The 27,966-nt window shown below is 46.2% G+C and overlaps 1 protein-coding gene across 1 annotated transcript in view; it reads left to right on the top strand.

The window, feature by feature from the left end:
• The window catches only part of PTGFRN (prostaglandin F2 receptor inhibitor), a 40,631-nt gene that overhangs the window by 10,945 nt on the left and 1,720 nt on the right, over positions 1 to 27,966 (top strand). Inside the window, exons 5-7 of the mRNA XM_040999046.1 lie at positions 10,228 to 10,653; positions 15,203 to 15,622; positions 24,186 to 24,293. Coding sequence (XP_040854980.1) covers positions 10,228 to 10,653; positions 15,203 to 15,622; positions 24,186 to 24,293 — 954 coding nt within the window. The remainder of the gene's footprint in view (positions 1 to 10,227; positions 10,654 to 15,202; positions 15,623 to 24,185; positions 24,294 to 27,966) is intronic.

Genomic DNA, 27,966 nt, shown 5'->3' on the forward strand with positions numbered 1-27,966 from the left:
AGGGCCCACTTTTTACAGTCGAGCCCAGGCAGGGCATTTGTGAGCCCTGTTAGCAAAGTGAGCCTTTGATAGGCAGACAGGGAAGGAGCAGGATTTATCTGGTGCGTTTTCATTCCTGCCGTCTGAACCCCGCAAGAAAGACTCACCATGAAGTACTGAACTGGAACAATGCTGGCCCAGCTAGAACTCTCCTTAGCAACCTTCAAAATAAAACAGATGTTGTCAGCACCGAAAAAGGATTTTTCATCTCTGGAGCTGAAGCTGTCTCACAGCTCTGATCTCCAGTGCATTGTGTGGCGCTGTCAAAGCCGGCCGCTGGCTCTTACCCCTCCCCCTCCCAACTCTGAATCCCAGCTCCAGGATTTTTTTTTTTTTGAAAGTGCTGCCTGCACTCCAATTTGAGGGCTTCTTTGAAGTACTTGTGCATTGATCCGGGCATACCCCGGGGGAGATGCAGGGACTGTCAGATTACAAGGGGGAGCTCTGGGAGCAAGGGGGCTCTTGTAACTGGAAGGGATTTGTTGGGGGCTGTGTTCCCCAGAGAGCAGCAAGAAGAGACTAGATAGTGGCAAGAGCTTCATCCCCATTTTGAGGATCCTGCTGCTCATTGCCCCCAAGGCATTGTGGTATAAGTCAACTGCTTACTTTGCCCTGACCCAGTACAGAGCCCTGGATCCCCAGTGCTTTGCACAGCATAGACACTCAAGAATAGTAACTGAACGGGCAAATCAGCCTGGAGTATGTTGTAAGATAGGTGTGTAGGCAAACCAGAATTGTGAAGAAGGCAAAACTGTTCAACTCTTATGCTGTTCAGTTAAGATAGGTCCATAAGTAAATCCACCAGGAGTAGGTATGCCATAGGAAAACCTGCTTTCTTCTCCTTAATTCCTCTTAAATCTACTTGCTTGTGCCTCACACCCTTACGGCTGTTTAAACACTTTTCAGCAGGCCACTGGGGCCTGAGCACCATAGCAGACCTTGCTGCAGACCTCCCAGAAACCAATGGATCTGGCCTGACCCTGGATTATGGTCTCTAGGTCTCTAAATGTGTAAGATATATGGATGTCCCCGTGATCCAGAGTGATGACCTGTCAGGAACTCTCCTGCATAAGTCATATGCCATCGTAGTTTGTGCAACATGGAATATTGTCATGGAAGAACTCTGGAGAAAGCAGGTGGGATGAACCCACTTGATTTTGCTACTTGACAGTTTATTTCCTGGGCACTTACTTTGTGCCAGGTGCTAGGTTTAGGATTCTGGATGCAATGAACGGTTAATTTCCATAATAACCCTGTGAACCAGGAACCATCTAGCCCCAGTGCTTTTAATTTTGCTTATGATGTTGAAATCAGGCATTAGGAAAGGACTCAGAGGAGTTTTTTCTCTGAGATAGATGGTGACAGCTGGCACAGCCAGGACTGCAGATCCCCGTATGCTTTCTCAGGCACTTGGAGCCATGCTTCCCACATGCCACTCGTCCTCCAGGCCTTCTCTTTGTGGCTTGGGCTTCTCCCAGCATCATTTTCTTCAGGTGGACCCACTCCCAAAAGGCAAGAAGTGGGAGTTGCCACTGTGCATAGCACCAGCACACGATCCCTTCTCTTCTCTATCCATCCAGAGATCACTCAAGGTCAAAAGAGGGAGAGAAAGAGATGCCTTCCTTGGGATGGGGAGCCAAGGACCCTCCCAGCAAGCACACATCACATAAGGGACATGGACTGGTAGATTCTTTTATTTCCAGAGGAGATGTTTGGGACAGCTTGGAGAGAATTATACCTCCAGGTTAGGTCTGTCCCAATGTTGTCATCTTAGAAGTGTTTTTGGCTTTGGGGAATTAGCTTCACTTTTGAGATTCCACAGCAGAGTAGCAGAAGCCAGGCACTTCTTGTCCTGGTTTGCTTGGGTTGGTATCTGGGGGAAGGTGAGTGGGTTGAAGCTGATTGTGGTCTAACTGCGAAAACACCATGGCCTCAGAGTGAAAGGGGTTGATCAAATCAAGAGTGCTCACAGCAGTCAGGAGGATCATGATGAAGGTTGAGAAGGTGAGGAAAAGCCCCTTCTACATAGGATTTATGTCCCACTTTGAAGGACAGAGAAACAAAGAAAGAGATTTAAGTTGGCTTGCAAAATGAAGCACAATTTAAAGCAAGCAGCAGAAAAATAAAATAAAAAGGGTTTAAAACAATCTAGTGATAGATATCGCAAGATGGTTGGGATGAATTAGTTACTGCAGTTGAACACTAAATTTGCCTCTGAGGTTTTTAAGAGTTGAGACAAATAGAGATGTGAGTATATAGTTCTCCACTGAGGAGGGAAAACAAACTGCAGAGAAATAAACTTTTTCTTGGCACTGAATTTAGCATGTGCTTTTTCATTCCAGAGGCACTGGATGACATCATGGACAGTGCTTCCAACTGTGCTTGCACAAAAGCCCCTACATGATTGTTTAAATGGTTGTTTCTTATATCCACTCTATAAATGCTGAGGGCATAAATCTTAAATGTGTGAAGGAGTTTCTGTAAGAAGCTGAATTACTGTGGGGGACAAGCCTTGCTTTGTGTCGAAGCCATGTGGAGTAAGCAGCGAAAACTTTAGGAGAGTCTAGTGGAATGAGTAGTTAATCTGCACATTAAGCCATCTCTCCTTGCTATCAGATGTCTTAAATGAGCCTTTGGCAAGAGTTGGATACTAATCAGTTCATGGTTGAGCTCTCTGCCCAAAGTATCAGACTTCTGCGGTGTTAATTGGAGAAGGTTCCACGGGTTACAGATGCAGGAACTGGAGGAAGCAGAGCCCAGCTTGGCTCCTCAGGCTACAGAGGCTGATTTGCATTCTTTCTTGCTAGAGGGCCTCCCCCTAACCCCGCAAGTGTGCCAATGAGGAAGGTAATTATTTTTCTTTAAAAGGAGTTGTTAATCTGCTAAGGACTTGATAGAAACTTCAGGATTCTGGATGCCATGTATTGGAGACCAAATGTAAATCTGTGCGTTTTTCTAGGGAAATTATGATTGGCTGTCTGTCTGGGGTAATTCCTGAAGACAAAAGAGTGTGTAGCCAGATGCTGGAGGCAGGGAGACCCATGTGGAGTCCAGGTCCCCTGCTCTGCCTCCTTCTGGATATGTTGTCTCGGGCGTGTCACATAATGTGCTGAGGCTTTGATGTGCTTGGTTTAGTGGGATGACACCTGTGAAGTACCTGGCACTTTTTCTTGGTGTAAATGATAATGTATTACTGTTGAGGCGCTTCTGCACCAAGTTCTTAACCAATCAGGAATGGACAGGGTGAGGAGCCAGGGATACCTGTGTGCTGGAAGCACCTGCACTCAAAGAGGCAACCCTTCTACCCCTGCCCCAGATCTGGTCATTCACAGCCTTCTTTGGGCAGAGCAAATATGCCAAGAAACTGTGTATTACACAGGGTATGGGGCATAGGGAGCCTTCATGTGGTGTGTCTGTTGCTCTGGAGTGACTAATGCTGAATACGTCCTCACCATGACTCTGCAAGCTGGGTAAAGTTCCTTTCCTCTCCTACCCCCAGAGCAATAGCTCCATAGTTACAGCTCTGTTTAAATGTTGGAGAATATTGAATTGTGCAACTGTGTGGTGACTCTTTGAGAATTAGTCATTATACTTAACTGCCTCTAAAGTCCCTGCCCAATTTTAATCATAAACCATATAATCATCATCATTAACAGAGACAGGACTCTCCTGTGTCCTATAAGTTCACCGCAGCTTATTCAGCTAGCTGGCCAGCCTGGGTTCACTAAGTTTCAGAAGAGTCTGAGGACATGGCTGTGCTGCATACTGTTTGGGACCCAGGTGCCAGCTGTGACCACGCTTGTCTCCCCGGATGCAATGGGCTTTGAGGAAGCATTAATAACTTGAGTGTGTAACAAGATTGTATGGCTTAATCATAATGGGAGCCAGGTCATGGATCTGAAGCCTTCTGTAATTTTGCTTACACGGGCTTAGTCTACAAATTTAGCTTTGCTGGCCTTCACTTTTGTCAGACCGTGGGTTTGTTTCCCCGCCGCCCCCTCTAGGAAGCCAATGTGAAAATAATCCCAATCTCACCAGGCTGTTGTACAGAGTGAAAGCAAATAACAAGGCAAGAATATAGCATGGCATGTGTGGGAAGCCTTGCATAAGTGCCAGTGTTGTCGTTCATACCATAAAATGGAGCTAATCATACCTTCTTTGTGGAGTTGTTGTGAGAGGAAAGGGGAACCTCTATGTGGAAACCTCTAGATCAGGTTGCTGCACACAGTGGGCACCAGATATTTGCTTTTACAAACTAGCTAATGATTCCCAAAGCTTTCCATTATTTGAAAATCCCTACAAAGGAGTTGCATAAACTGTATTGTTGAAAGGGTCTTGGGTTTGGAGAGGATCCCCTCCTGTCTGCAGCTTCAGAGGCTAAGTGTCCATAAGCAGCTCTTGTCTTGGGGTCCAGATTCGAGAGTGGATCCCTGCATTGGAGGATATCAGTGACATGGCATTGGGATGGACTTCGGTGTCCTGCTGTGGACAGGATTACCGTGTGGGCTGCTGCTGTTTTCTTTCTTAACCTATAAAAATAGAAATTTTGATTCCAGCAGAAGAAATAACCACCAAAATCAATAATTCTTAATATGTTACTGATCTTATTCTATCTCTTCCTTCTCATAAACACATAGTTTTTATTTTTTGCAGGATAAAGCATGTCCCAAACATCATGTCTTGTTACTGTCCAGTACTTGAATGTGCATCCCTTACTGATAAGCCTTTTGAAAGCCTAAGCACCATTGCATTTCTTAGCTGATTTCCTGATGAGATCGAGCAGAATGTAGTGGTAATCAGTGTTGGTGCCAAAGATGAGCCAATTTTCATGCAAAATATTAAGCTTAGCGCAATCGAAGAAATATGCTCCTAGCTCCTATCTTTTATGTACAAGGCACTATGTGCATAACACATGCAAACGAGTAAGATAGGAAGTCCAGAGCTCTGAGCAGAAGTCCTGTGGAAGGGGTGTAAACCATACAAATAAGCAGAGTTGAAGGCAGTGTTCAGAGAAAATCCTTAGAGAACGAAGAGCCTGGCAGGTAGTAGGATCAGTGCACGTTTGTTGAATAACAAGCAGAGGTGTGATATGCTGAGCGAGTTCAAAGGAGGCATCCTTTGTTAAGTAGCAAGGGCTTCCTTGAAGAGGTATCTGTATGATGGGGATCGAGGAAGACATGATTTCTGCAAACCATCTTTTAAATGGTAAAAATAGTATTAAAAGATCATTTCTACACATGCACCCAAACTGAAATAAATAAGAACCTGACCCTACTCCTACCTGCTCTAGGGGTGTAAGGCCAAAAAGCGACCAGGTTAGGGAGTTCACAAGCCAAGAATCTACTTAATTTTGTCTTTGTCTTCAAGCTGAGGTCTTGTTTCTGGGACCTGCCATTAGTAGAGTCCATAAGGACTTTTCTCCCCTACCAAGCTGGAATTGCTGCAACTAACTGCACACAACCTGCTAAATGCACAGCACCCTGGCTTCTCTGTTTGAATCCAGAGGATTTAAATGGATCCATTTCAGGTATTAGATGGAGTAGACTGGGAGAATCTGTGTCATCATTTCTTCAACAACTTGCAGATAGTTCATGTGCTCAGGCAGCAGGACCTGCGGGAAGGAAGGCAGGGAGTGATGGGAAGCATGGGGGTGATTAAGGTGGTGAGAGGTGCTGCCCAAATGGCGTGAGGAAGGCAGTTGGCTGTGGGGCTGTGGAGCTGGGAGCACCTGTGCAGGCCTTGGGTGCCAGCCTGGGGTATGAGCGCTTACGTCACTCCGTGAGGGAAAAGGTCATGGGGCGGGGCCAAGGGGTGGTTTCCAACAGATGGACTGGCTGTTGTATTGCCCTGGAGGTGCCCCTGGGAGGTTGTCTTGGCTGCGGACAGGGAGGGTCAGGACAAGGGGATTGTCCATGAAGTTTTCATTTCTAACCATGATATTTATGGAATGCCTGCAAGCAGGAGAAATGGGAGATCCTGAGGAGTGGGATGTGTAAAACACAGGAACCCTGAGGATGGAGAGCAAGAGACAGGGCATGTTGGAGCCGTCACATGCGTCAAGCTAAGGTGGCCGGAAGAGTGCAGGGCGGATGTTGGGAGAAGGGGCTGGCTGTTTGGAGTGGGTTCTGGGGGGGGGGGCGGTGTATGTTGTGTGCATATGTGTAGGTTGGCAGAGGCGGAAATGGGGGCAGAGCACTGGTTTGTAGATATGTCTGACTTGAGGTGCTATGGAGACACATAGGTCAGAATGCTGGGAACTCAGCTCTGGGCCACTGGCAGGTCGTGGGCCTAGGGAGAACTTCAGGTCACAGCCGTCTGAGACTTGGGGCTTGAGACAGGGAGGCTGATCCTGGGATGGGTGCAGGCCCTGGTTCTGACGGCCTTTTCCATGGGTGCTTGTTCTGAACACCAATGGGTCATTCAAGTCGTCTTTTCTCTGCTGACTTTTTAAAATGTTTTAGTTGACGATTAAAATCAAATATATTTGTGACATACAATGTGATGTTGCATACTTTGTAGAATGGCTAAATTAAGCTGATTAACATAGCTTTTACCTGATGTATCTTTTTAATGGTAGGAACATTTAGATTTAATTTAACATTTGAGATCACTTGGTAGTTTTCAAGTGTGTTGTTGGTCACAGTCACAGGCTATCCCGTCTGACATTTGGGGTCCTTTGACCATCAGCCATCTCTTTGCCCTCATCACTGTTGCTTTTACTCTCTGCCTCTGTGGGTTTTACTTCTTCAGGTCCAGTGTCTTATAAGTGTGATCACGAGACATTTGGCTTTCTGTGCCTGGCTTAGTTCCTTTCACTTACCATATTGTCTTCTCGGTCCATCTGTCTCCTGAGGAATACTGGAATCAATTCCATGTGCACATAGACCAAGTTTCCTTATGTACCTGTCGCGAGACACTGGGGTTGATTCCTTATCTTGGCCATCACGAATAATGTGTTGATAAACCCCCACGATCTTTCATCCTGATTTTCACAAAACACCTTCGAAAGGGTGTGACTCTGAAAGAGTATGTCTAGGGGGGTTGGGTGGAAGTGAACCTTGACAGACAGAAGGATTATCCCTGGGAGGGCATAGGAAAGGGTTCCTCACAGGCAGCCTCCTGGCATTGTCGGTCATACTGGTCAGTCAGGCTGAGGTGCTGGGTTGCAGAGACAGATCTCCCGGGTCAGAGTTCCAGTGTGGTGACTTAGCTGTGTCACAGCCACCATAGTATTCGGGCTTCCAGTGGGCATTCTGTGAGTCAGCGGTAGAGGGAAAATACAAAGTGTTTGGTTCATCCAAGATATGGGGATGTTCTGGCAAGGCAGGGGAAAGGATGCAACCCTGGTTTAGAGCTGCTGCTTTGCAGCTGTGTGGGCAGCTTGTCAAGGTCCTTCTACTTGGAGTGAAATGGGGATCATGAATAACAACCTCAGATGCCTGTGTCTGTGTGTATATCTATACACATGCATACAGCATAGAAAAAGAAGACAGGCTGATGTGAACACAGTGTGTCCCCAGACCCCTGGCTCTTACCTGCTGCACTTTACTGCCTCAAAGTGTGATGTTCAAGCTGAGGGGTCTCCAGCATTGTGCTTGACCTGGAGTCCTGAAAGAGGCAGCTGGCGTGGGGTCTGGTTGATGCTGCAGCCGTGTAGGTCAGTTTAGACAGGCCTGTGGGAGTATGTTCTTGCTGTGCACTTAGTCAGTTCGAATCAGTCCTCCCCTTGTCAAACAGACCTGGCTATTCTTCTCTGCTCTTGGGTCTGCATTCAAGTTTGCAGCCTGGATGTGAGTAATATGAATATTCCTCATCTTGGTTCATAACAGCTTTGTGGGGGTATGTATCCTGCTGTCAGTTGCTGCTGGGAAAGCCTGCGGTGTTAGGACCCTATGTGAAGGACACCCTCCAGCTGGGGAAGTTTAGCACATGCACCTGACAAGTGAGGCAGCAGAATGGCCAAGTTGTCTGGGGTATGTCTCCAGGGTCCACCTCCCAGCCAAATCTGTCCCTGTGGGCAAGCGGGGGCCACACTGACTCAACCTTTCATGGCACAGGGTCTAACGTTGTTTGTAGTTAAATACTCATGAAGATGACCTCAGAGGGAATTTGGAGTTTGAATTCTTTCTGTTTCTTGGCCCAGTGGATCATTTTTTTGGTGAAGTCATGATATTATAACTTTGCTTAGAGGTGTAAATCAGAAAAAGAGCAATTCCTTGACCTCAGCGGTTTATAGTCTGTATAAGTCATAAATAAAAGCCACGTTACATAAAACTAAGTGGTTTCATGAAGGGTGATGCAAATAAAGACAGTGTTGGCAAATGGGAAGTTCTTGTTTCAGTAAAGCTGTTTTTTTTTCCTAGAAGGCTAAAGGTGATAGAAACAAAAGTCAATGCTTAGTGAGTGCCCACTTCAAATAAGGCATCATAATTGGACCTTGGGGGTGAGATCTGCAGGCACAGCGTAGCTGGTTGGCTGGTGTGCAAGAGGACATGGCTTAGGGGAGCACAAAGGAGAAGCATCAGCCCTGAGACTCTGCATGCAGGTGGCTGAAGGCAGGTGGGATGAGTCCAGGTGATGACCAGATAACTCAGGTAATGAAATGAAACCCACAGGAGAGTCTGGGGGTGGGGGAGGGAGAAGAAAAGGAGCTATAAAGAGATTGCACCGTTAGTCTTCCTTTGGCAAATGTGCAGGAAATCGTGAGCCAATAAGGACAAAATGTGGAGGGGCAGAAATGAATTACATAATGCAATGAGCCTCCAAGGAAACAGGGCTTTTACACAAGCGAAAACTAGACCGAATGAGAGGTGGGGAGAATGTCAGGAGGGCGCCAGGTTCTCTCCCAGCACTGTGAACATGAGGACAGGGCAGGGAGCAGAGTGGCAACAGGTGCTGTGCTCTGTTGGGGTCAGGTTCACAAGGAGATGGTCCAGGTCTGCAGAATAAGAACATCCTTGGGGGAAATGAAGATGGGAGTGATTCGGAACCACTGAGTGCAGTCAATAGAAAATTTGTGTGAGGATGAGACTGTGCAGAGGGAGTGATGACCTAAGGTGTGTGTTTGGGTCGTGACCAAGGGAGGCAGGAACCCAAACCATGGTGGCATGGATGGCCCTCCCGTCGTGTAATGTGGTCTGGGCTTCCCAAGGCACAAGGCAGATCAGCCAATTTGCTGGGCATTTCTGAGCCAGTCTTGGCAAAGTGTGCCCCAGCACTTCTGAAAAGTCCTTCTTAGGATACTCCAGCCTGTGGGCAAGGTGGGAAGCATACGTTATCCCTGCAGGAAGACCTAGGTTCTTGGCTTCTGTCCTGGGGAGACTTTCTGGGTGGTGTGTGGCAAGAGTATTTTCTAGATTTTGCAGAGACCCCCTAACAGAACCCTTTCTGCCCACTGTGGTTTGTCCGTAACAGGTTCCTGTGCTGGAGATGTGGTCCCTAGTGTGATGAGGCTGAGCAGTGATAGCTCAGTTGCACAGAGAGAGTGAACTATCCCCTGGATCACTCCCAAGTGGCCAGGAGCTTCATCTGTGTCTATCACGTGGGTAGGAGAGGCCCAGATTCTTGGGCCATCTACTGCTGCCTTCCCAGGCCATAAGTAGGGAGATGGATGGGAAGTAGAGCCAGTGGCACACAAAGCCATACCCATAAGAGATGTTGGTGTCTTGGGCAGCAGTTAATCTGCTATGCCACAACACAGACTGCAGAGTTTCAAGGCTGGAGCCTAGTGGAGGTCATGAGGACACTGTTGTTGAAAGGGATTGATGTTGGAGTCATGGAGTGAATGAGTTCTCAGGAGAGCAGATTGTTTGCAAATGAGAGCACCTCATGCACTTGGTCTATCCCAAATGCTTCGTGTTCCCTTTGCCCATCTCAGCAATCTTGCGACAAAGCCTAAGGAGCCCTCAGCAGAGGCTAAAAGGATAGGACCACCTCATCTTGGACATCCAGCCTCTAAAGCTGTGAGCTGAATAGACCCCTTTCCTTGTTAAAGTATCCAGCCTCAAGTATTTTATTAGAGCAACAGAAAGTGGGCTCATATCCCATCTGCTGCAAATACTGCTTTCTGTCTCGACAGTCAGTAGGACAGGCATTAGTGGGTAGAGCAAGAGCAGTGTGTGTCTGGTTCCTTCCGTGTAGTGTTGCTATGTCATTCTGTTTTCCGGCTTCTCTCCCTGACCCGTCTAGAACCCAGCTATCAAGTGTACCTGAATGCGTCCAAGGTCCCCAGCTTTGCAGATGACCCCACTGAGCTGGAGTGCTGGGTGCTGGACACAAAGAGCACAGAGGCGAGTGTGCGCTTTACAGTCTCATGGTACTACAGGAGGAACCGCCGCAGTGATGACGTGGTGACCAGTGAGCTGCTGGCAGTCATGGACGGGGACTGGACAGTGAAATACGGGGAGAGGAGCAAGCAGCGGTCCCAGGACGGAGAGTTGATCTTTTCTAAGGAACGCCCAGACTCATTCAGCTTCCGGATCCAAAGGACAGCAGAGGAAGACAGAGGCAATTACTATTGTGTCATTTCCGCCTGGACCAAGCAGCGGAACAGCAGCTGGGTGAAGAGTAAGGATGTCTTCTCCAAACCTGTCAACATCTTTTGGGCATCAGAAGGTAAGAGCTTCCTTCCTGTTCATGATCTGGTTTGGTTTGGTTTTTGCTGAGGTCATCCCAGTTGTGCAACTTTAGGATGCACTAGGAACCCATTAATCACCCGACAGTCCTCTACACTGTCCTTGGGCTTACTACCACCCCTCTAACCTTAGAGAACTTTCTAGAACCCGCTGCCATCACCGACATCCTCCTGACTTCTAAACTTCATCTCTTGAGGGCTCCTTTATTTGTGCATTAAATACTATCCACCTCACTTGCTGAGGCCACCTCTCCCCCGAGCTCTCATAGGTGGTGGCATTTTCTTCCCATACTCCTGCTATATCCAGGCCTATAAGTAGGGCCAGTGTCCACTGGTTCCTCACTGCAGCTTCCGGATCACTCCCCTCACCTGGAAAAACATCTGACTTAGACTCTCGTGTCATCAGGCCAGACCACCTCCTCTCCTTGCCCTTGTTGCTGCCTTTTAGTCCGTCACTCTTTGAAGATGATAACTTCCATTTTGTGACCATTTTCTCTAATACTGCTTCTCTCTTGCTAACTTCAATATCCAGGCAGAGCACTGAGCTACGGTCCAAATCACCCTAGGAGGAGCTTAGCAACAACCACAAAAAAGGCTGGTGCATGGGTCCACTAAAATACTATTTTAATTGATATGTTGTGTGTTCAGTCTGGACACTGGAATGTTGCAGTGCTCCTGTGGTGGTTTACAAGTGCAGCCAAGGTCAAGAACCCCGTCAGCCTCTCTCTAGTCATTGTGTTCTTGATCCCCTTTGCTGCCTCATCCGCATGCTGAGCCCTTTCATTGGACCATAGCACTATGGTGACTGAAGCGACTTGCATGGTCTTGATTGCAAGCATCCCATTCTCTAAACAGCTGCTGTGTTTCTAGATCAATCTCTGTAGTACTCCAGTTGCCGCCCTTCAGCCCTACCAGGGCCAGCTATCAGTTGTGCCTACCACCCTGTATTGTTCTTCCTTCCTACTGTCTCCTCTCTTCTCTCTTACCTCGGGTGGGACCATTTGCTCAGGAGATTTATGGCACCAGTTGTCCTGCTGGAATGACTACTCTTCCACTGTAGCCTAAGTCCAGGAGTGGGAGAGGGGGATCAGGTATGCAATTGCTAGTATAATGCAGCCCAGATCCCAGTTGTTCATAATCGCTTTCTTGCGTCTACCTTTAACTTTCTTGTCCCTCCTTTAGTTTGCATTGTACTCTGTCTAAAGTACAGTCTAGTTCAAAGCACCTCCCTGCTGCCTCCCTCCCTGCATTTGCAAGGCCAACTGTGGTGGAAGAAAAAACACATCGCAACATGTTGACTGGCCTCCTTTGCATCTGTGATCATTTATGTCCCACGGGCTCTCAGCACTGCGTTGCCTTCATCTGTTTGCTTCCTGGCTCTCCTGCATGAGTGTTCCATTTTGCCTTCTTTGCCACCCTCTTCCCCAAACAGCTGTCAGTCCTTCCTATCTCTATTTTTAAAAAAAGTGCATATCAGGAAAATTCACACATGCTCTAGCCCAGTAGCTGAGCCATGTTACTCGCCCCGTGTCCTAGGATAGACCAGCTTCTCTTATGGCTCCAGCACCTGGCTCCTCACATAACCCAGCAGTGGTTCTCTCTCTGCTAAATGTTTCCCATTGGCCTGTTAGCATTTGGTTTGGTTTGGTTTTTCAACCTAGTCTTGGTCTCATCTTCCCTGCCACCTTTCTGTTCCCCACACCCTCTTGCTTATCTATTCCTCTCTTTTTCCTTTATTAACCATCATATTATTTGAATGATCTATACTTGATGTCTCCAATTTCTCTACCTCCACTATCTTTGGTACTTATTCTGATCAGATTTTTCCTCCTGTTCACGGTACAATGACCGGCGATTCGCACATGCAGGATCTAGTTGTCGATTCTCTTGCTTTACTTGGTGCAGTTTGACATAATGGTCATCCTTTTGTCCTAGGGGTATTTTGGTTTTTCCCTAGCCTTGTTGGACAGTGCCTTAACCAAGCTTTCTCCCAGCCATCCTGGCTACTCTTCAGCTTCCTTTGCCAGTTCTTGTTCATTTTTGACCCTCAGCTATTAAACCACTTCATGATGTGGTCCTTAGACTACCATGCAACCTTGTTCCTTTGGTGATCTGCTCTAATCTCAATAATTTAATTATCATCTGGATAACACTGCTGCCCAAATTTGCATTTCTACCCTGGACCTTTTTCCAGAGCCCCCATGATATACAGTCTTCTTTTTCTGAAATTTATTTGTGAGACAGAGATAGATATGAACTGTCAAAAGGAGATCTTTCATCCACTGATTCACTTCCCAAATGCCTGCAGTAGCCAGGGTGGGCCAGGCTGAAGCTGGGAACTCAGCACGAATCTTCTCCCAGAGTGGCAGACATGGAAGTGTTTGAACCATCCCCTGTTGCTGCCCAGGGTTGTGCTGCTTTCTGGACACCTCTGTTTGTCTAAAGGATATCTCGAGCCTCTGTTAAATGGCTTCAGTCTTCTTGGCCAGCTCTCCTCTTTCAGTCTTCTCAGGCATCATTGAGCTAGTTGTTCAGACCGCAGCTGCTTTACACATGACTCCGCATTCTTAAAACTGAGTCCTTGTCACACTGTACTAGTACTGAGCCGCCATCCCGTGTTGCCTGACTTCTGCCACTAGACTCCTAACCAGTCTTTCTTTTGCTCTTACACAAGACAACTAGAGCAATCCTGATCAACACCAGGAAGCTCCTGAAACTCCTTCATGACAGCAACAGCCAGAGGACTTTCAGTGGCTTTGGGTCCCTCTACCAACCGCCCACTGCCTCTGGCCTCACCTACCACTCACTCCACACCCACTCCATCCTTCCCACGGCTCCTTGGGCATACTCCAGGCCTGCTTCTGCATCACAGCATTATACTTGTAGTTCTTGCTGTCTGGGATGCTTTTCCCTGGATGGCTTCAGGACTTGATTTCTTGCCTGCCTTCAGCTCCTTGTGCAGCCTTCTCAGCGAGGACCTCCCTGGCTGCTCTATATACATTTTCTTAACCCGCCCCCCAGCCCTCCGTGTAAACCCACACCTTTTCTCTTCCTTGCCTGGATTCTTTTCTCCAAAGCATTTATCAACATCTTACCATATCATGCATTTGATTCATCCGCTTTGATTTCTGACATATAAAGGGAGGGATTTCTGTATATTGTGTTTACTGTTATATTCCCAGGACCTGGTACCCAGCAGGCTCTCAAAAAGGAGTTGCTTAATCAACAAATGTTGACCAGATTCACAGGAGAACCAAGCAAGAATGTGTTTGGCTCACTGCAGTGTCTGAAATCAGGAGAGGCAGTCCTGGAATAGCATACATATTCTGCTGGTAGATTTGGGGAACAAGTGTTCTCAAAAGCCCAACATAAAAAAAATCTCATGTATTACAGGACAGATTATAGGATTAGGTGTCTTACTGAAGGAGAAAAGGAGTGTGTCTAATTCATTTATTCATCTATTCAGCAAATATTTAAGTAGCTTCCAAGTGACATTGTGCCACTATAAAAGATGAATTCTAGTGCATATATGCTTCAGTTATAGGCTTGGCAGGGAAGCAACGGGTGATGCACTTAGACCTGAAGTTATGCTGCTGTACACACTTGCTCGCCATGTTAAAGCAGAGTCTCTAAAAGTGTAACCCAGTGGGAATGATTAGACCTACACATGCATATGCTGTGATCACCTTAGCAATCGATCTGTTCGAGGATGTTACCCTCCTATGATTAAACACAGAGAAGCCATTTCTCCCTTCCCTGCCCTCCATGAGGGCTGGTCCCCTAGGATTAGTTTGCCTGCACTCAACAGATGCTCAGGGGAACAAAGCAGGTAGCCTGACTCACAGACTGGCCTCTGTCACATTCATCCCTGTGTTCCACAGCTCACCAAGAACTGACTCCAGCTCCTATCCCTGGGAGCCCAGTAGATTCCAGTTTGCTTAGTGAAAACTTCTCAAGGACTTGAAAATACTTAAGACCAAATTTCCACCATCAATTTCTCATCCCCTTGTACTAATTTTTTTTTTTTAAGAAAAAAATGTTTTGTTTTCTGGGAGGGAGAGACAGCTCCCATCCACCGGCTCTCTCCCCAAGCGCCCACAGTGGCTGGGCTGGACCAGGCCAAGCTGGAAGCCAAGAACTCAATTCAGATCTTCCATGTGGGTACCAGGGAGCTAACTACTCAAGCTATGAACTGCTGCCCTCCAGGGTGTGCATTTTCTGAAAGCTGGCATCAGAAGTAGGGAAGGGGCTCAAACCCAGGCACGCCACTGTGTGTGGACATCTCAAGCGGAAGCTTAACCCTTGGGCAAAACACCTGCTTCCCATTAAGTCATTTCTGACTGCTTTCTCCAATATGGCAGTTTTCAGCCTGATTCCAGCTCCCCATGTTCTCTCCCTGGGTCTCTAGAATCTTCTAATTGCCTTTGTGGGGCAGTTTGTAGACAATGTTCTACTTCCTCGACATTTTAATTTTCATGCAAATGTACTCTAACCAATCCTCTTGGAAATTCCCTCTGTACTTCATTCCAGAGTCTGTGCTCGTGGTGAAGGCAAGGCAGCCGAAGCCTTTCTTTGCTGCAGGAAATACTTTTGAGATGACTTGCAAAGTGTCTTCCAAGAATATTAAATCGCCACGCTACTCTGTTCTCATCACGGCTGAGAAACCTGTCGGGGACCTCTCCAGCCCCAACGAAACCAAGTACATCATCTCCCTGGACCAGGACTCTGTGGTGAAGCTGGAGAACTGGACAGATGCGTCACGGGTGGATGGTGTTGTGTTGGAGAAAGTCCAAGAGGATGAATTCCGCTATCGAATGTACCAAACTCAGGTCTCTGATGCGGGGCTGTACCGCTGTGTGGTGACAGCCTGGTCTCCTGTTGGGGGCAGCCTGTGGCGAGAAGCAGCAACTAGTCTTTCCAATCCTATTGAAATTGACTTCCAAACCTCAGGTAAGTGGGGAGCCCTGTTGGGTCATAGATTGATTCTATTGAGGGAAAAATAATAATTTTTATATATTTGAGAAACAGAGAGCTGCCAACTGCTGGTTCACCACTCCCTCCCCACTGATGGCTACAGGGAACACAGCCTTGGCCAAATCCTGGAAGATGACAACTCAGTTCAGGTGTACCACATGAGTTTCAGGGACCCAAGCACTTGGGCTGTCTTCTGCTGCTTTCCCAGGTGTGTTAGCAGGGGGCTGAATTGAAAGTGGAACAATCTAGACTTGAACTAGTACTCAAGTGGGAAGACTGCGGGGTCTCCCCCACAGATTCCTTTAGTACCCCTTTGCCGGAGGGGATGAGCCTGCTGCTCACCACCCAACCTCTCTGCCCACGAGAGACAAACAGACGGACAGGGGTTCATCTGTCTAAGCAGTTCTGATTTATTGGAGAAATTCAATTTCTTATACAGGGTAAGGGATACCCTCAGGCCGGGAATTTCAGGAATTCCAGGAGGGGAGAAACTAGGAGCCAATTACTAGGAGAATAACTGCGGAAGCCACCTCCCATAGGCCAGGGGTAGGTGAGTGAGATGGCCCTGGTCAATCAGTATTTCCTTGGAGCTATGTGACTCCTGCCCTGGTTCACGCCCAGGACTCTGTCGTTGGCAGCCATCTTGTCCACCAGTGACCTGGACTGACCTTAGTTGCCATCTTATTGACTTAGTGACCTCTTTGCCTCTGAGCCCCACAAAGACCATACCACAATGCTCACCTTCACCCTCAGATTTCAATGGAATGGCCTCACATTTTGTTTTGTTTTATTTATTCACATGCCATAGAATTTACTCATGTGACATGCATAGTTAGATGGTTTTTCATATATTCACAGGATTGTATGGCCATCCCTGCACACCACCACCAATTTTAGAACATTATCATTATCCCTCAAAGAATCCCTGGATGTTTTAGCTGACATCCTCCAAGCCCACACCCCATCCCCCTGCCCAGCCTCCAGGAACCACTGCTCTTCTTTTGTCTCTGTAGATTTTGCCTGTTCTAGACATTTCTCCACAATTAGAATCATGTGATATGTGGCCATTGTGTGCCTGTGCATGATGTTTTCCAAGTCCATTGTTGTAGTGTGTTTCTACCTCATTTTTATGACTAATAATCATTTGTGTGGCTGTACCACATGTTGTTTATCCATTCGTCATCTGATGGATATTTCCAGTCCTTAACTATTACAATTAATGGTGCTGTGAGCATTTGTGTACAAATATTTAGGAGAACATTCATTTCTGCTCTTACTTTTAAGAAATAAGTAGAAACTTAGCTACTTGAGAGCCTTTGGAAAAGTGAAGAAAGATGAATACGCTGAATCTACAGAGGGCCTAAGTGACGTCCAGCAGGGCGAGATGAAAGCTGAGACCCAGGTGTTGCCCAGTCACATGACTTTCCGTTCTTGAGGCCCTTTAGGATAGAAGGTCGTGACTACTATTCCTGGCCCAACTCATTAGAGCCTTGTTTCCATAGGGGGCATGATTATCTCAGCCTTATTCTTCACCTTGCTTGTAGGTTGGAAAAAAGATTTCCTGTTAAATAGTCAAGTTGCTGGAGCTGCCATGGTAGGGATGGATGGATCTGTCAGCTCAATGTGTTAAGGACAGTTATTAGTTATAGTCAACTGTAGGAAACTTGATTAAAGCATGCGTTTTTGTATCTGCTTCTATTCTCAAATGGAATAGAAGTATTCTATTCTCAAATAGAAGTATTTCCTCCTCATGAGTGTGTAATTTAAGATACTCAGACCTATGTGTGTGTTCCAGCAGAAAGATGATTTTAAAGCTTTTCCTCCTGAACCTTATTTAGATGGTCAATAAAAAGATTATCATTTGTGAATTTATAAGTAGATATTTTTACTCATCCCAGTTAAAAATTTCTGAATGTATACATTTATACTCATTTATAAAAATTTGGGTATGAACTGAATCAGTGAAATGAATATAAATATTTATTAAATGAATTTATTAGCATTTGTATTAAAGGTAAACTCTAGTGAAGTTTGTTTTCTATTAATATTATCTTGTATTATTATAACCTCTTATAGTAGACAGTGAAATTTTCTAGCCTCTTTTAACCTTTAAATTAATAAAAGGGAAATGTTGATTTATGCCTTTAGGTGTGGGAAGAGCAAAAATAGCACAGGTTCTCCTCTGCTGTGTATCTATTTTTTTGTTTTCAATAACAGCTTTACTGAGGTGCAATACATATGCCACAACATTCACTCATTTAGAGTGTACAGTTTTCAGTGGTTGCTAGTGAATGTATAAAGTTGTAATCTTCCAGGATTAGAACTGGTGCTCATATGGGATCCTGGCGCGTTCAAAGTAAGAACTTTAGCTGCTGGGCTACCACGCTGTGCCCACTCCTACTAGTTTTAATCCCTGTTCCCATGAGTAGCCACTTCCTGCCCCAAACCCTCCTCCCTTAGTGACTACTAACCTACTGCATCCCTATAAATTGGCTTCTTGGTTCGCAAACAGAAGCAAACAACACATGGAACTCTGTGGATAACTTCTTTCACTTGGCATGATGTTTCCCAGATCCAGCCATGTTATAGCATGAATGATGACTTCAATCCTTCTGTGACTGAATAATTTTCCATTGTATGATTATGCTACATTTGATTTATCCATTCACTTGCTAATGGACATTTAGATTGTTTCTGCCGTTTGACTGTCATGAATGATGCTTCCATGTGTGTTAGCTTCTTTCATTCTTTCGGTTCTCTTTCCACTTTCATGTCCACTAAGGAAACAAAGTTTTGAATTTTCTTTTAAAATGATTTTGATTTATTTGAAAGACAGAGAGACAGACAAACAGATACCTCTTATCTGCTGGTTTTTCCCTGAATGCTTGCCATAGCCCGGGCTGGGCTGGGCTGGGTCTAAACCAAGAGCTGGGAAGTAAATTCACACTTTCCTCATGAGTGGCACAATTGAGCTGTTACTGCTGCATCCTGTGTGTTCATTGGTAGGAAACTGGAATCAGCCGTGCAGCCAGGAGTCAGACCAGGCACTTCAGTAAGGGTCACAGGCCTCCTTCGCCACTAGGCCAGATGCTGACCGTCAGAGTGTTGATGAAGTCCAGCTTGTTGTGTTTCTTTCTCTTCTTTTTGGTTTGTACATTGGATGTATTGAGAAATCATTGTCGAATCTACATCAAGAATTACACCTGTGACTTCTTCTAGGAATTTTTCAGTTTTAGCTCTGCATTTGCAGCTGTGTTCATTTTGAGTTTATTTTTGTATGGGATGTGAGGAAAGGGTACAACTTTGTTCTTCTGCATGGATGTGCACAGCTCTCCCAGCAGCATTTGCTGAAGAGCCTGTGCTTTCCCCCATTGACTTATATTGATGCCCTTAGCAAGTGAGCATTTAATCATTAGACATGTAAAGGTTTACACATGTTTAGACTTTTCAGTTCTATTGCAGTAATCTATATTTCTGTCCTTATACCAGTATCTTTTTTTGTTTTTTGCTTATTTATTTTAAAGATTTATTTATTTATTTGAAAGAATTGCAGAGAGAGATGAGATGAGATGAGATGGCCAGGGCTGGGCCAGGACAAAGACAGAAGCTGGGAGTTTCTTCCAGGTCTCTCATGTGGGTACAGAAGACCAAACACTTGGGTCACCTTTTCCTGAGCCATTAGCAGACACCCAGATTAAAAGTGAAGCAGCCAGGATGGGAGCTGGTGCCCATATAGACTACCAGGTATCTTAGGACGTCAATTTATTCACTATGCCACTCATTTTTTATTTGCGTTCTGAAGTTTTATAACTAAAATTTGTCATGTGAGCTTGGGCCTGGCGCGGTAGGTAGCCTAGTGGCTTAAATCCTCGCCTTGAATGCACAAGGATCCCATATGGGCACTGGTTCTAATCCCAGCAGCCCTGCTTTCCCAGCTTGTGGCCTGGGAAAGCAGTCAAGGATGGCCCAGAGCCTTGGGACCCTGCACCTGTGTGGAGACCTGGAAGAAGCTCCTGGCTCCTGGCTTCAGATCAGCTCAGCTCCGGCCATTGCAGCCAGTTGGGGAGTGAATCAACAGATGGTAGATCTTCCTGCCTGTCTCTCCTCCTCTCTGTATATCTGACTTTACAATAAAAATAAATAAATCGTTAAAAAAAAAAAAAGATGTGTGATCCCCCCAACTCTGTTCTTGAATTCCTTGTGTTTCATGTGACTTTTAGGATCAGCCTCTTAATTGCTACAAACAAACAAACCAGCTTAGACTTGGATAGGGATTGTGTTGAATCTATAGAACAGTTTGGAAATATTGTCACTTAGCAATATTGTCTTCCAATCCATAAACATGGATGTCTTTCCATTTATTTTGGACATGGTAATTTCTTTCAATGATGCTTTATAAATTTCACTGCAGACATAAAACACTTCCTTTGTTAAATTTACCCTAAGAATTTTAGACTCTTTGATACTATTATAAATTATATTGCTTTGTTAATTTATCTTCAACAGATTTTTCTGTGTCTTATATCTAGAATCTTGCTGAACTTACTTATTAATTTTGTTACTTTTTTGTGGACTTCTTGGGAAGATATGCCATCTGTGATTAGGGAATAGGTTTTTTTTTTTTCTTTAAAAAAAGATTTATTTCTTTTTATTGGAAAAGCAGATTTACAGAGAGGAGAGAAATATCTTCCATCTGCTGGTTCATTCCCCAGATGGCCCACAATAACTGCAGCTTGGCCGATCCTAAGGCAGGAGCCAGGAACTTCTGCCAGGTCTATCACATAAGTGCACAGTCGCAAGCCTTTCCTGGGCTATAAGCAGGGAGCTGGATGGGAAGAGGAGCAGCGAGGACACAAACCCATGCCATATGAGATCCTGGTACTTGAAGGTGAAGGATTATCCAGTTGAACCATTGCACTTGTCCTTACTTTTTCATTTCCAAACCGAATACCTTCCATTTCCTCTTCTTGCTTCATTGCTGTGTGTTCTGGAAACTCTAGTACAATGTTGAATAGAAGCAACAGTACATGTAGGCATCCTGGCTTGTTCCTGATGGCAGGAAGGCTTTCAGTCTTCCATCATGGTGTGCTGTGTCACACGTGGGTTTTCCTGGGTGTCCTTTGTCAGGCTGAAGGAGTTTCCTTTGGTTCTTAAGTTATTGACAGTTCTTGTCACGGAGCTGTTGTCTGATGCTGCTTTGTTGTCCCTGCAGTGGAGATGACCCTGTGGTTGTGGTCCTTTATTTGTGTAGACATAGACATCAATTCCATCTCATTTTACATTTTTATTTGATCTCTCTTTTAATCTGTGATGTGGAAAAAGGAAAACATAAGAGCTTTCCATGCTTTTCTGGGTGAGGAGTGGGTATTAAATCTTATTTCTCAAGTCCGTAAATCTCAGCAGAACAGATAAAATCCCCGCAGCTTCCAGGTTGAATGGACTGCCTAAGGTTTTTATCTTCTTTAATCCTTGATGCCAGGGTAGTCAATTCACATTTTAAGTAGGAGAAGCTGCCAGTGAATTCACACAGCACAATGCGGTAGCCCTAAGTAGCCTGCAGCAAACATGGTCTTGAAAGCAAACGGCCCTTCTTTCCTAAAAATCAGCAGCTTGGCTTTAAGACGCGTGATGATGAGGTCTTCCCTGCATCCACCTTCCTGTCCCAGTTTCAGGGCCACTGCCTGTTGGTGAAATCCAGTGTAAGGAGGAAATTGGGATATCAGAAATGGGATGGGTCTAGGCTTTTAGCCTTTTAATAAAATAAGAGTGAATTTTTTTCTTCTTAATACATGAAGTTTGAAAATTAGAGTAAAATAATAGAAAAAGAGAAAAGAGAATCATAGCAAACAGATGATTCTTCTGTATTGTTCGTTTTCCTGGAGTTTTTGTCCTATAGGTTTTCACTTATGGCTTTAATCTTGGGCTATGTCTCCCACTTTGTCACCTGTTTTGTCCCATTTAGTCTTGTAAGATAAGCATTGTTGGAGCTAGAATAAACTCTAGGTAAATGGCAGCTCCAGTGAATGGATGAGCCAGAATTTGCTTATTGTCACGATACTGATGAATAGACAGATGGGCTATGATTTTTGCTTTCATTAAAGTACTGCCATTAGCAGATATGTGTTCCAAGGGCTGGCGTTAAACATGGCTGGGTTTGTCTGTAAAAGCTTACCGCTTCTGATGCACTCTGCTGATTGGACCCTCAGGGATTCCGGTTCATGGGAACTCCCTATGCCATTATCTGTTGATGGGAATAATCCCCCTTACAGCAGCACATCACCTTTAACAGTTAACCACAATGGAAATATTTTAAGCCTGGGTTAGGGACCCAGGGAGTTGATGACCTGTTCGGGCAGGCCACTGAAGGGCTACCACACCCACGGCCTCTTCCTTCTTGGGCTTGAGCAAATGATGTGCCATGGCACAGCCACCGTCCATGACCAGCAAGGGGAATGGCAACACTCACTTGTGACTAGAAAGCACTGGAGGGTTTCTCTGGTAATAGTGAATTGTAACCCATTCTGTAAGTCTTTGATGTTTCAGATCAAGTCACTAAACACAAGAATCCACCAAGAAGATTTCTTCATCTTTTGTCATTTTGCTTTCTCTTGGGAAGGGACTTGGTGTAATTCTGTTTATGACATGATATCCTTAACCAAGAGCAGACAGAGCACATGCCGTGGCTTGCCATGCTGCCGCCCACCTGTACTCACTCTCAGCGTCCACTCGGTCACCACCACCACTCCCTCTGTGCCACTGTAGACAGAGCAAGTCTATGCTGAGGACCCAAGGGAGCCAGGGCCAAGAACTGAGCTCACCAAAGGACGTGGGGTCAGGTTGGACTCCTTGTCCTGTTTGCCCTCCCTGGGTCTGCCATTCTGTTGAATCCTCCTTCCCCTCTAGAGTTCCTTCTGCCCCACTGCCCTCCAGCTAATCAGAAATCTCAGCGGGGACCTACCAGGGCTGGCTGACCCCCCAAGGGCTCCGTGCTCTACAACCACCCCTCACCTTTCTCCAAGCAAAACACAATTTTTTCCTCTACTTGGCAATGTGTCCTGTTAGTAGTTGTCATGGTGAAATGGAAATAAGGCATTTCAGTCAACTGCTTCCTGCTGTTGATTGACCTTGTACTGTCTTTCTCATAGTCATTTCATCTAGAAGTTTATAAACAGTGCATTAGGGTCCTTTTTCCTTTCTGGCAACTTGAACATGAAATTAGTAACACTTTTATTTTTTTTTTTAAGATTTATTTATTATTAGGGGTGGGAATTTGAGGGGGAATCCCGGCCTATACAAAATTGTACCACATAATTCAGAATTCAAAATAAAACTATATTAAAACAAAAGAATATTTAAGATTTATTTATTTTATTTGAAAGGCAGATTTACAGAGAGAAGCAAAGACAGATAGAGAATGTTCTATCCACTGATTCACTTCCCAAATGGCTGCCTCATCTAGAGCTGGGCCAGTGCAAAGCCAGAAGCCAGAGTTTCTTCTGGGTCTTCCACATGGGTTCAGAGGCCCAAGGACCTGTGAATCAGCCTCTGCTGCTGAAGCAGAAAGCTGGATTGGTAGCTGGGACATGAACCAGTGCCCATATGGAATGCCAGCACCACAGGCAGATGATTATCAGGTTATACCACCACACTGTACCTAATACCTCTATTCTTAACTTCTGTGAGAGTCACCAGCCAAAGCCCATCTATCTTGGCTTCCCAGGAAACCCCATCGAGACAAAGCAAACCTTCAACTCGGAGCTCAGTGTGCATTAAAGCTATGAAACACTCTCACAAAAAGACACGGTATCCATTGTGTTCTCAGGGAGGTATGCAAAACAAGTCTTGCCTGGAGAAGGGAGTTCTGTTTGCTCAGCTTTATTAAGCTTTTTTTTTTTTAAGGGAAGTTTTAAGTTACAGAAAGTACAGAGTTCTCATATATTCACCCTCCACACTAAATACAGCCTCACTCCCTTGGCTATCCAGGCTGCCTCAGTTTCCCTTGGTGGCCTGGAGCCATGCTTCATGTCCTATTGCCTATGCATACATATCAGCAATGGTAGTGTGCCCATGTCCTTGCTAGCATTCAGCCTCTCTACATCAGAGCTCTTGTCCGCAGTGCCCAGCACAGCATGATGAGGCTGCTCACCCCAAAAGCATCCGTGGACCAGTCCCTGTCCTTGTGACTTCCAAGTGCCCCTGACCTAGAACTCACTGCACTGAATCAGAAACAACCCTGGCTGTACCAGGGGGCAAGGTAGGGGTGGCCTGCCTGAGACCAAGGTTGTCAAAAAGCAAAGGAAAAGCCAGGAGCAAAAGTAAGTCTTCAGGTAGAGTTCTATTTTGTTCTCCTCTTAAGGTGAGGTGCATTTGGAGGCAGCCAAGGCTCGTGTCTCTCTGAAGAGCAGCAAGGGAACCTGAAAACATGTATTCATGAGTTTCCAGACCACTTTCCACATGGAGATTCCCACATGAGCATCAGCAGTGGAGTCTCACAAAAGTGTGAGAGGGTTAAATGAGAACACTGTGACTTTTCTTCCAGGTCCTGTTTTTAATGCCTCTGTGCATTCGGAAACGCCGTCGGTCACCCGAGGAGACCTGGTCAGGTTGTTCTGCATCATCACCGTCGAAGGGGCAGTGCTGGATCCAGGTACCTCTCCCCATCCCAGCCCCTCCTCACATTGTTTTCTGTGGCTCTCCCGTATCATTTTCAATGTGCTACACAGATGTCGGGGTCCGGGACAGGATTATCTGTCTGTCCCACAATTGCCTGGCTTGGCACGTTATGTACATTATAGGCATTTAATAAATACTTGCTGAATGGCTGAGTTGAAAGGGCAATCAGTGGGTCCCTCCAGGCCCATGTTGGACTGGTTTGAGTTACCCCTCCAGGTCCTGCTCCTGCTCTGTGTATCTCATTCAATCAGAGGTTCCGGAGCTCCTTCTACGTGCAGGTGCTGCTATGAATATAGAGTGGTGGAGTGCACAGAATACCCAAAGGTTGCCACCATGGAGCGTGCAATCTAGCAAAAACAGTAGCAAGACACAGATTGCTAAATAGTATCACTTAGCAGTTAGCATTGTAGAAAGATATGGAACAGAGGGGCTGCAAGCAACCCTGGGGGTACTGTTGAAGTTAGAATTCTCAGGACATCTTTGTAGAGCTTTTCTTTGTTCCCAACAGGATGGCCAAGAGTTGTGAGACCTATCGGTCTTACTCATTAGGGCTTAGAACATTGAATGCATTGAGGCAATCTCTGTTGCTAGCCAGGCCTGCACCTGCCACTGCCCTTTCCCTCAGGGAACCCAGCTCACCGCTGGCTGCTTTCTGCTCTGCCCCTTTGACCCTGAACATTCCTTATCCCGCCCCACCCTGTTACAAACAGAACCTTGGCTTCTAGCCAGGAGTGGAATTGTACTTCTGAGACATGGCCCTGGTGAGAAACTAGAAGCAGGTTCAGTCTGGGGATGGTGACCCTAGTAAAGTCAGAGCCAGCACCCAGGGCTGGTGTGTGACAGTGGAAGTCTGGTTCAGGCCCCCGCAGGACTTGCAGGTGACCACTGGCTCACAGCCAGCACTGACTGCTGTGAAGGACCTGGGCAGGAAGTATGTTTGGCTCTGAAGCAGCTACAAGTGCTATAACGCAGTGCAAGAGCAGCAGTGGGCATCAGAAGCTGATGGTCATGGCTGTGTTCTGGTGTCGCTTTGCCTACAACAGCAGGTGGCAGCCTGGATTTGACCCACGAGCTGTGGTTAGCTGACCCTGGGCTTGTTGGTGGATAACAACATGGGCTGTCTTGGGAAAGCTAGATACAGTTGCCTGCCAGAGGTGGGAAAAAGCAGTGTTTGTGGAAGACAGAAGGAAAGGGAGAAAACCCATTGAACCAGCATGGGCATTCACTGGGTGGGTAAAAAATGAAGAGCCTAGGTCTTAAGTGAGCTGTCACTCCTCCACTGAGCTGCCTATGTGCAGATAGGGAACATGAAGGCAGCATCCAGAAGTGAAATGGACAGCGAGGTAAAATAGTCCACATGGAAAAGTTGGGACACATGCTTCCCCAAAGCAGGCTAATGCCATTTTTACCCCCTAAAACTCACGTATGATGCACAAAACTAAACCCTTTAAATGTCCTTTCTCAGTAAATTAATGGGTCACTGGCTGTGCCCTCAATATGAAAGTATTTTTCCTACAGAGTAATTGCAAAGCTATAGGTGGCTGTTACCTGGCAGATCCCAATTTTCCAGAACTTTGCACTCTTGGACTGTGTGGGTGGGAGATTCTGAATAATTAAACACAGCTACAGTTTAGTTCTCCCTCACGTCTCCTAAGGTTTGGAGAAACTGCTTCTGGAGAAGGTGTGTTGCAGATGGATGCTGAGGGCCAAGGCCACAGTGGCCAGGGTGGAGGTGGGCAAATGGCACAATGTAGCCCATGGAAATAGAAGCCCAAGGCAAGCATGCCAGTGGTCCCCCAAGGCCCAGCACCACGAGGGAATCAGGAATCCATATAGAACCAAAGAAGAGGACGGGCAGAGGGATTCCAACTCCCCATGTGATGCTGCAACGAGTCCTACCAAGAGTGTAGGCCACCTGGGCACTGGGCTTTTACAGCCTTAGGTTGCAGTGCCCAGCAGCTAGGGCACTGCACAACTACTGCCAGGCTCCCCCAGCAGGTGGTTTCTGTTAGCAAGGGCCAGCTGTCTGGGGAGAAGGACAGGGGTAAGAGCTTCAGCAGCTGACACCTGCAGAGCTAGGGGAGGGAAGGAACTCAGTATCCCTGCTGGTGCAGGCAGAGTACCACCAACAGGTCTTTGGGTTAGTCACATGTGTGTGTAGGACCATGGATGTTGAACTGTGGGGATAATTAAGCATATGCCTACTGTTAGGGAGCTCTAAGTTCTAAGAACTGTTCTAAGCATTTTTATAACCTGTAACCATGGATGCTACGATTTCTGTTTTACAGTTAAGGAAGTGACATTGCCCAGGGCCTAGAGTCATAAGTGCCAGTGCTGGGGTTCTGGCAAGGCACAGTGGGCAGCAGGGCTTAGAGTCTCCACACAAGGACCAAGCACTCCACTGGGGCTTTGTACCTTCAGTGAGCAGCCAGACACAGGAAACAGTGCTGAGCTGGGGTCCCACTCGACCCCCTATCCACTCTTCCACCCCTGACCTAGGGAGGGTGTGAGGAGGGCCTCAAATTCCCACTGCTCTTCCTGCAGAGAGAATTCTACTCCAGGAAGAGGACAGTGCAGTACCACAGTGCCCAGTGAGCTGACCGCCACGCTGGGCTGACCAGGGAGGGTTGCAGAGGCCATGTTTCTAAGAGTTGGAAAGGTTTAGCATCTGGGTAATGCTACCCAAGCTCTTGCTTTGCATTGAACATTATTTTTTGTTGTTGTTAAACATGTGAGCAGCTGAGCATGATTCATTTGCCTCCTGATGTGCTTTCTGAGGTTATTTAGTATGTTTTTTTCCTAAATGAATAAATTTCTATTTTATTTTGTTTTGGGGGAAAATTGTCTTATTTAACATCTACAGAAAAACCCTTCTTAGGAGGCTGTCAGGAACGCGGTGTTTGTGGTACCTGCACCTTTCTCTGGGCTGCCGGGGGTGCCCCAAAGCTGACACAGCCAAGCATTGCTGACACAGGTCGCGAGGAGGGGTCAGGGCAGGTGCTAGGTGCCGTTTGCACTGCCTCTGTGAACCGCCATGCATGCCAGAGTCTCTTTTCTCTTGTGCCCATATCCATTGATCTGAGGCTGTTGCAACCTTAATTTCGCGAGGCACTTTACAATTCAGTAGCATTGCTCTCTGGGACTGTTAAACCGTGTTCCATTTTCTCAGCTTGACTTTTTTTCCCCCTCTTGTTTTGAACATAAGCACATTGGTACAGAAAGGGGGAAAAGAAAAACACAGTGAACAATAAAATTTAAACTATTTACAACTCTAAATTTCAGGCAGCAATGTTTTTAGGTATATTTTATTCCACGGATCTCTAGTGTCATTCCAATCCAGGATCCTTCTACCTGGAATGTCACTTCCAGTGTCACGTCAGGGCAGTTTGATGATCCACATGGTCTATGGGAGTCCCTTTCTGGCCCTGGCTTCTGTGACTCTGTATGTGAGGTGGTGGTGGTGGTGGTGGAGTGGTTAGCTGAGCTGCACACTGGACATCTTGAAGCAGTGCTACCTTGAAGAAGATCTGGGGTGCTCCCTGGCACTGGGGCGGGGAGTGGGGGGAATGTGATAGCATCTTCGTGGAACAGCTATCGGGGGATTCAGGGAGGCCTGTGGTGTGGTGGTCTGTAGCCAGAGTCACACT

The sequence above is a fragment of the Ochotona curzoniae genome, unplaced genomic scaffold (assembly GCF_017591425.1).
Source record: "Ochotona curzoniae isolate NIBS_2020 unplaced genomic scaffold, NIBS_Ocur_1.0 scaffold_1037, whole genome shotgun sequence".
Classification (NCBI taxonomy): domain Eukaryota; kingdom Metazoa; phylum Chordata; class Mammalia; order Lagomorpha; family Ochotonidae; genus Ochotona; species Ochotona curzoniae.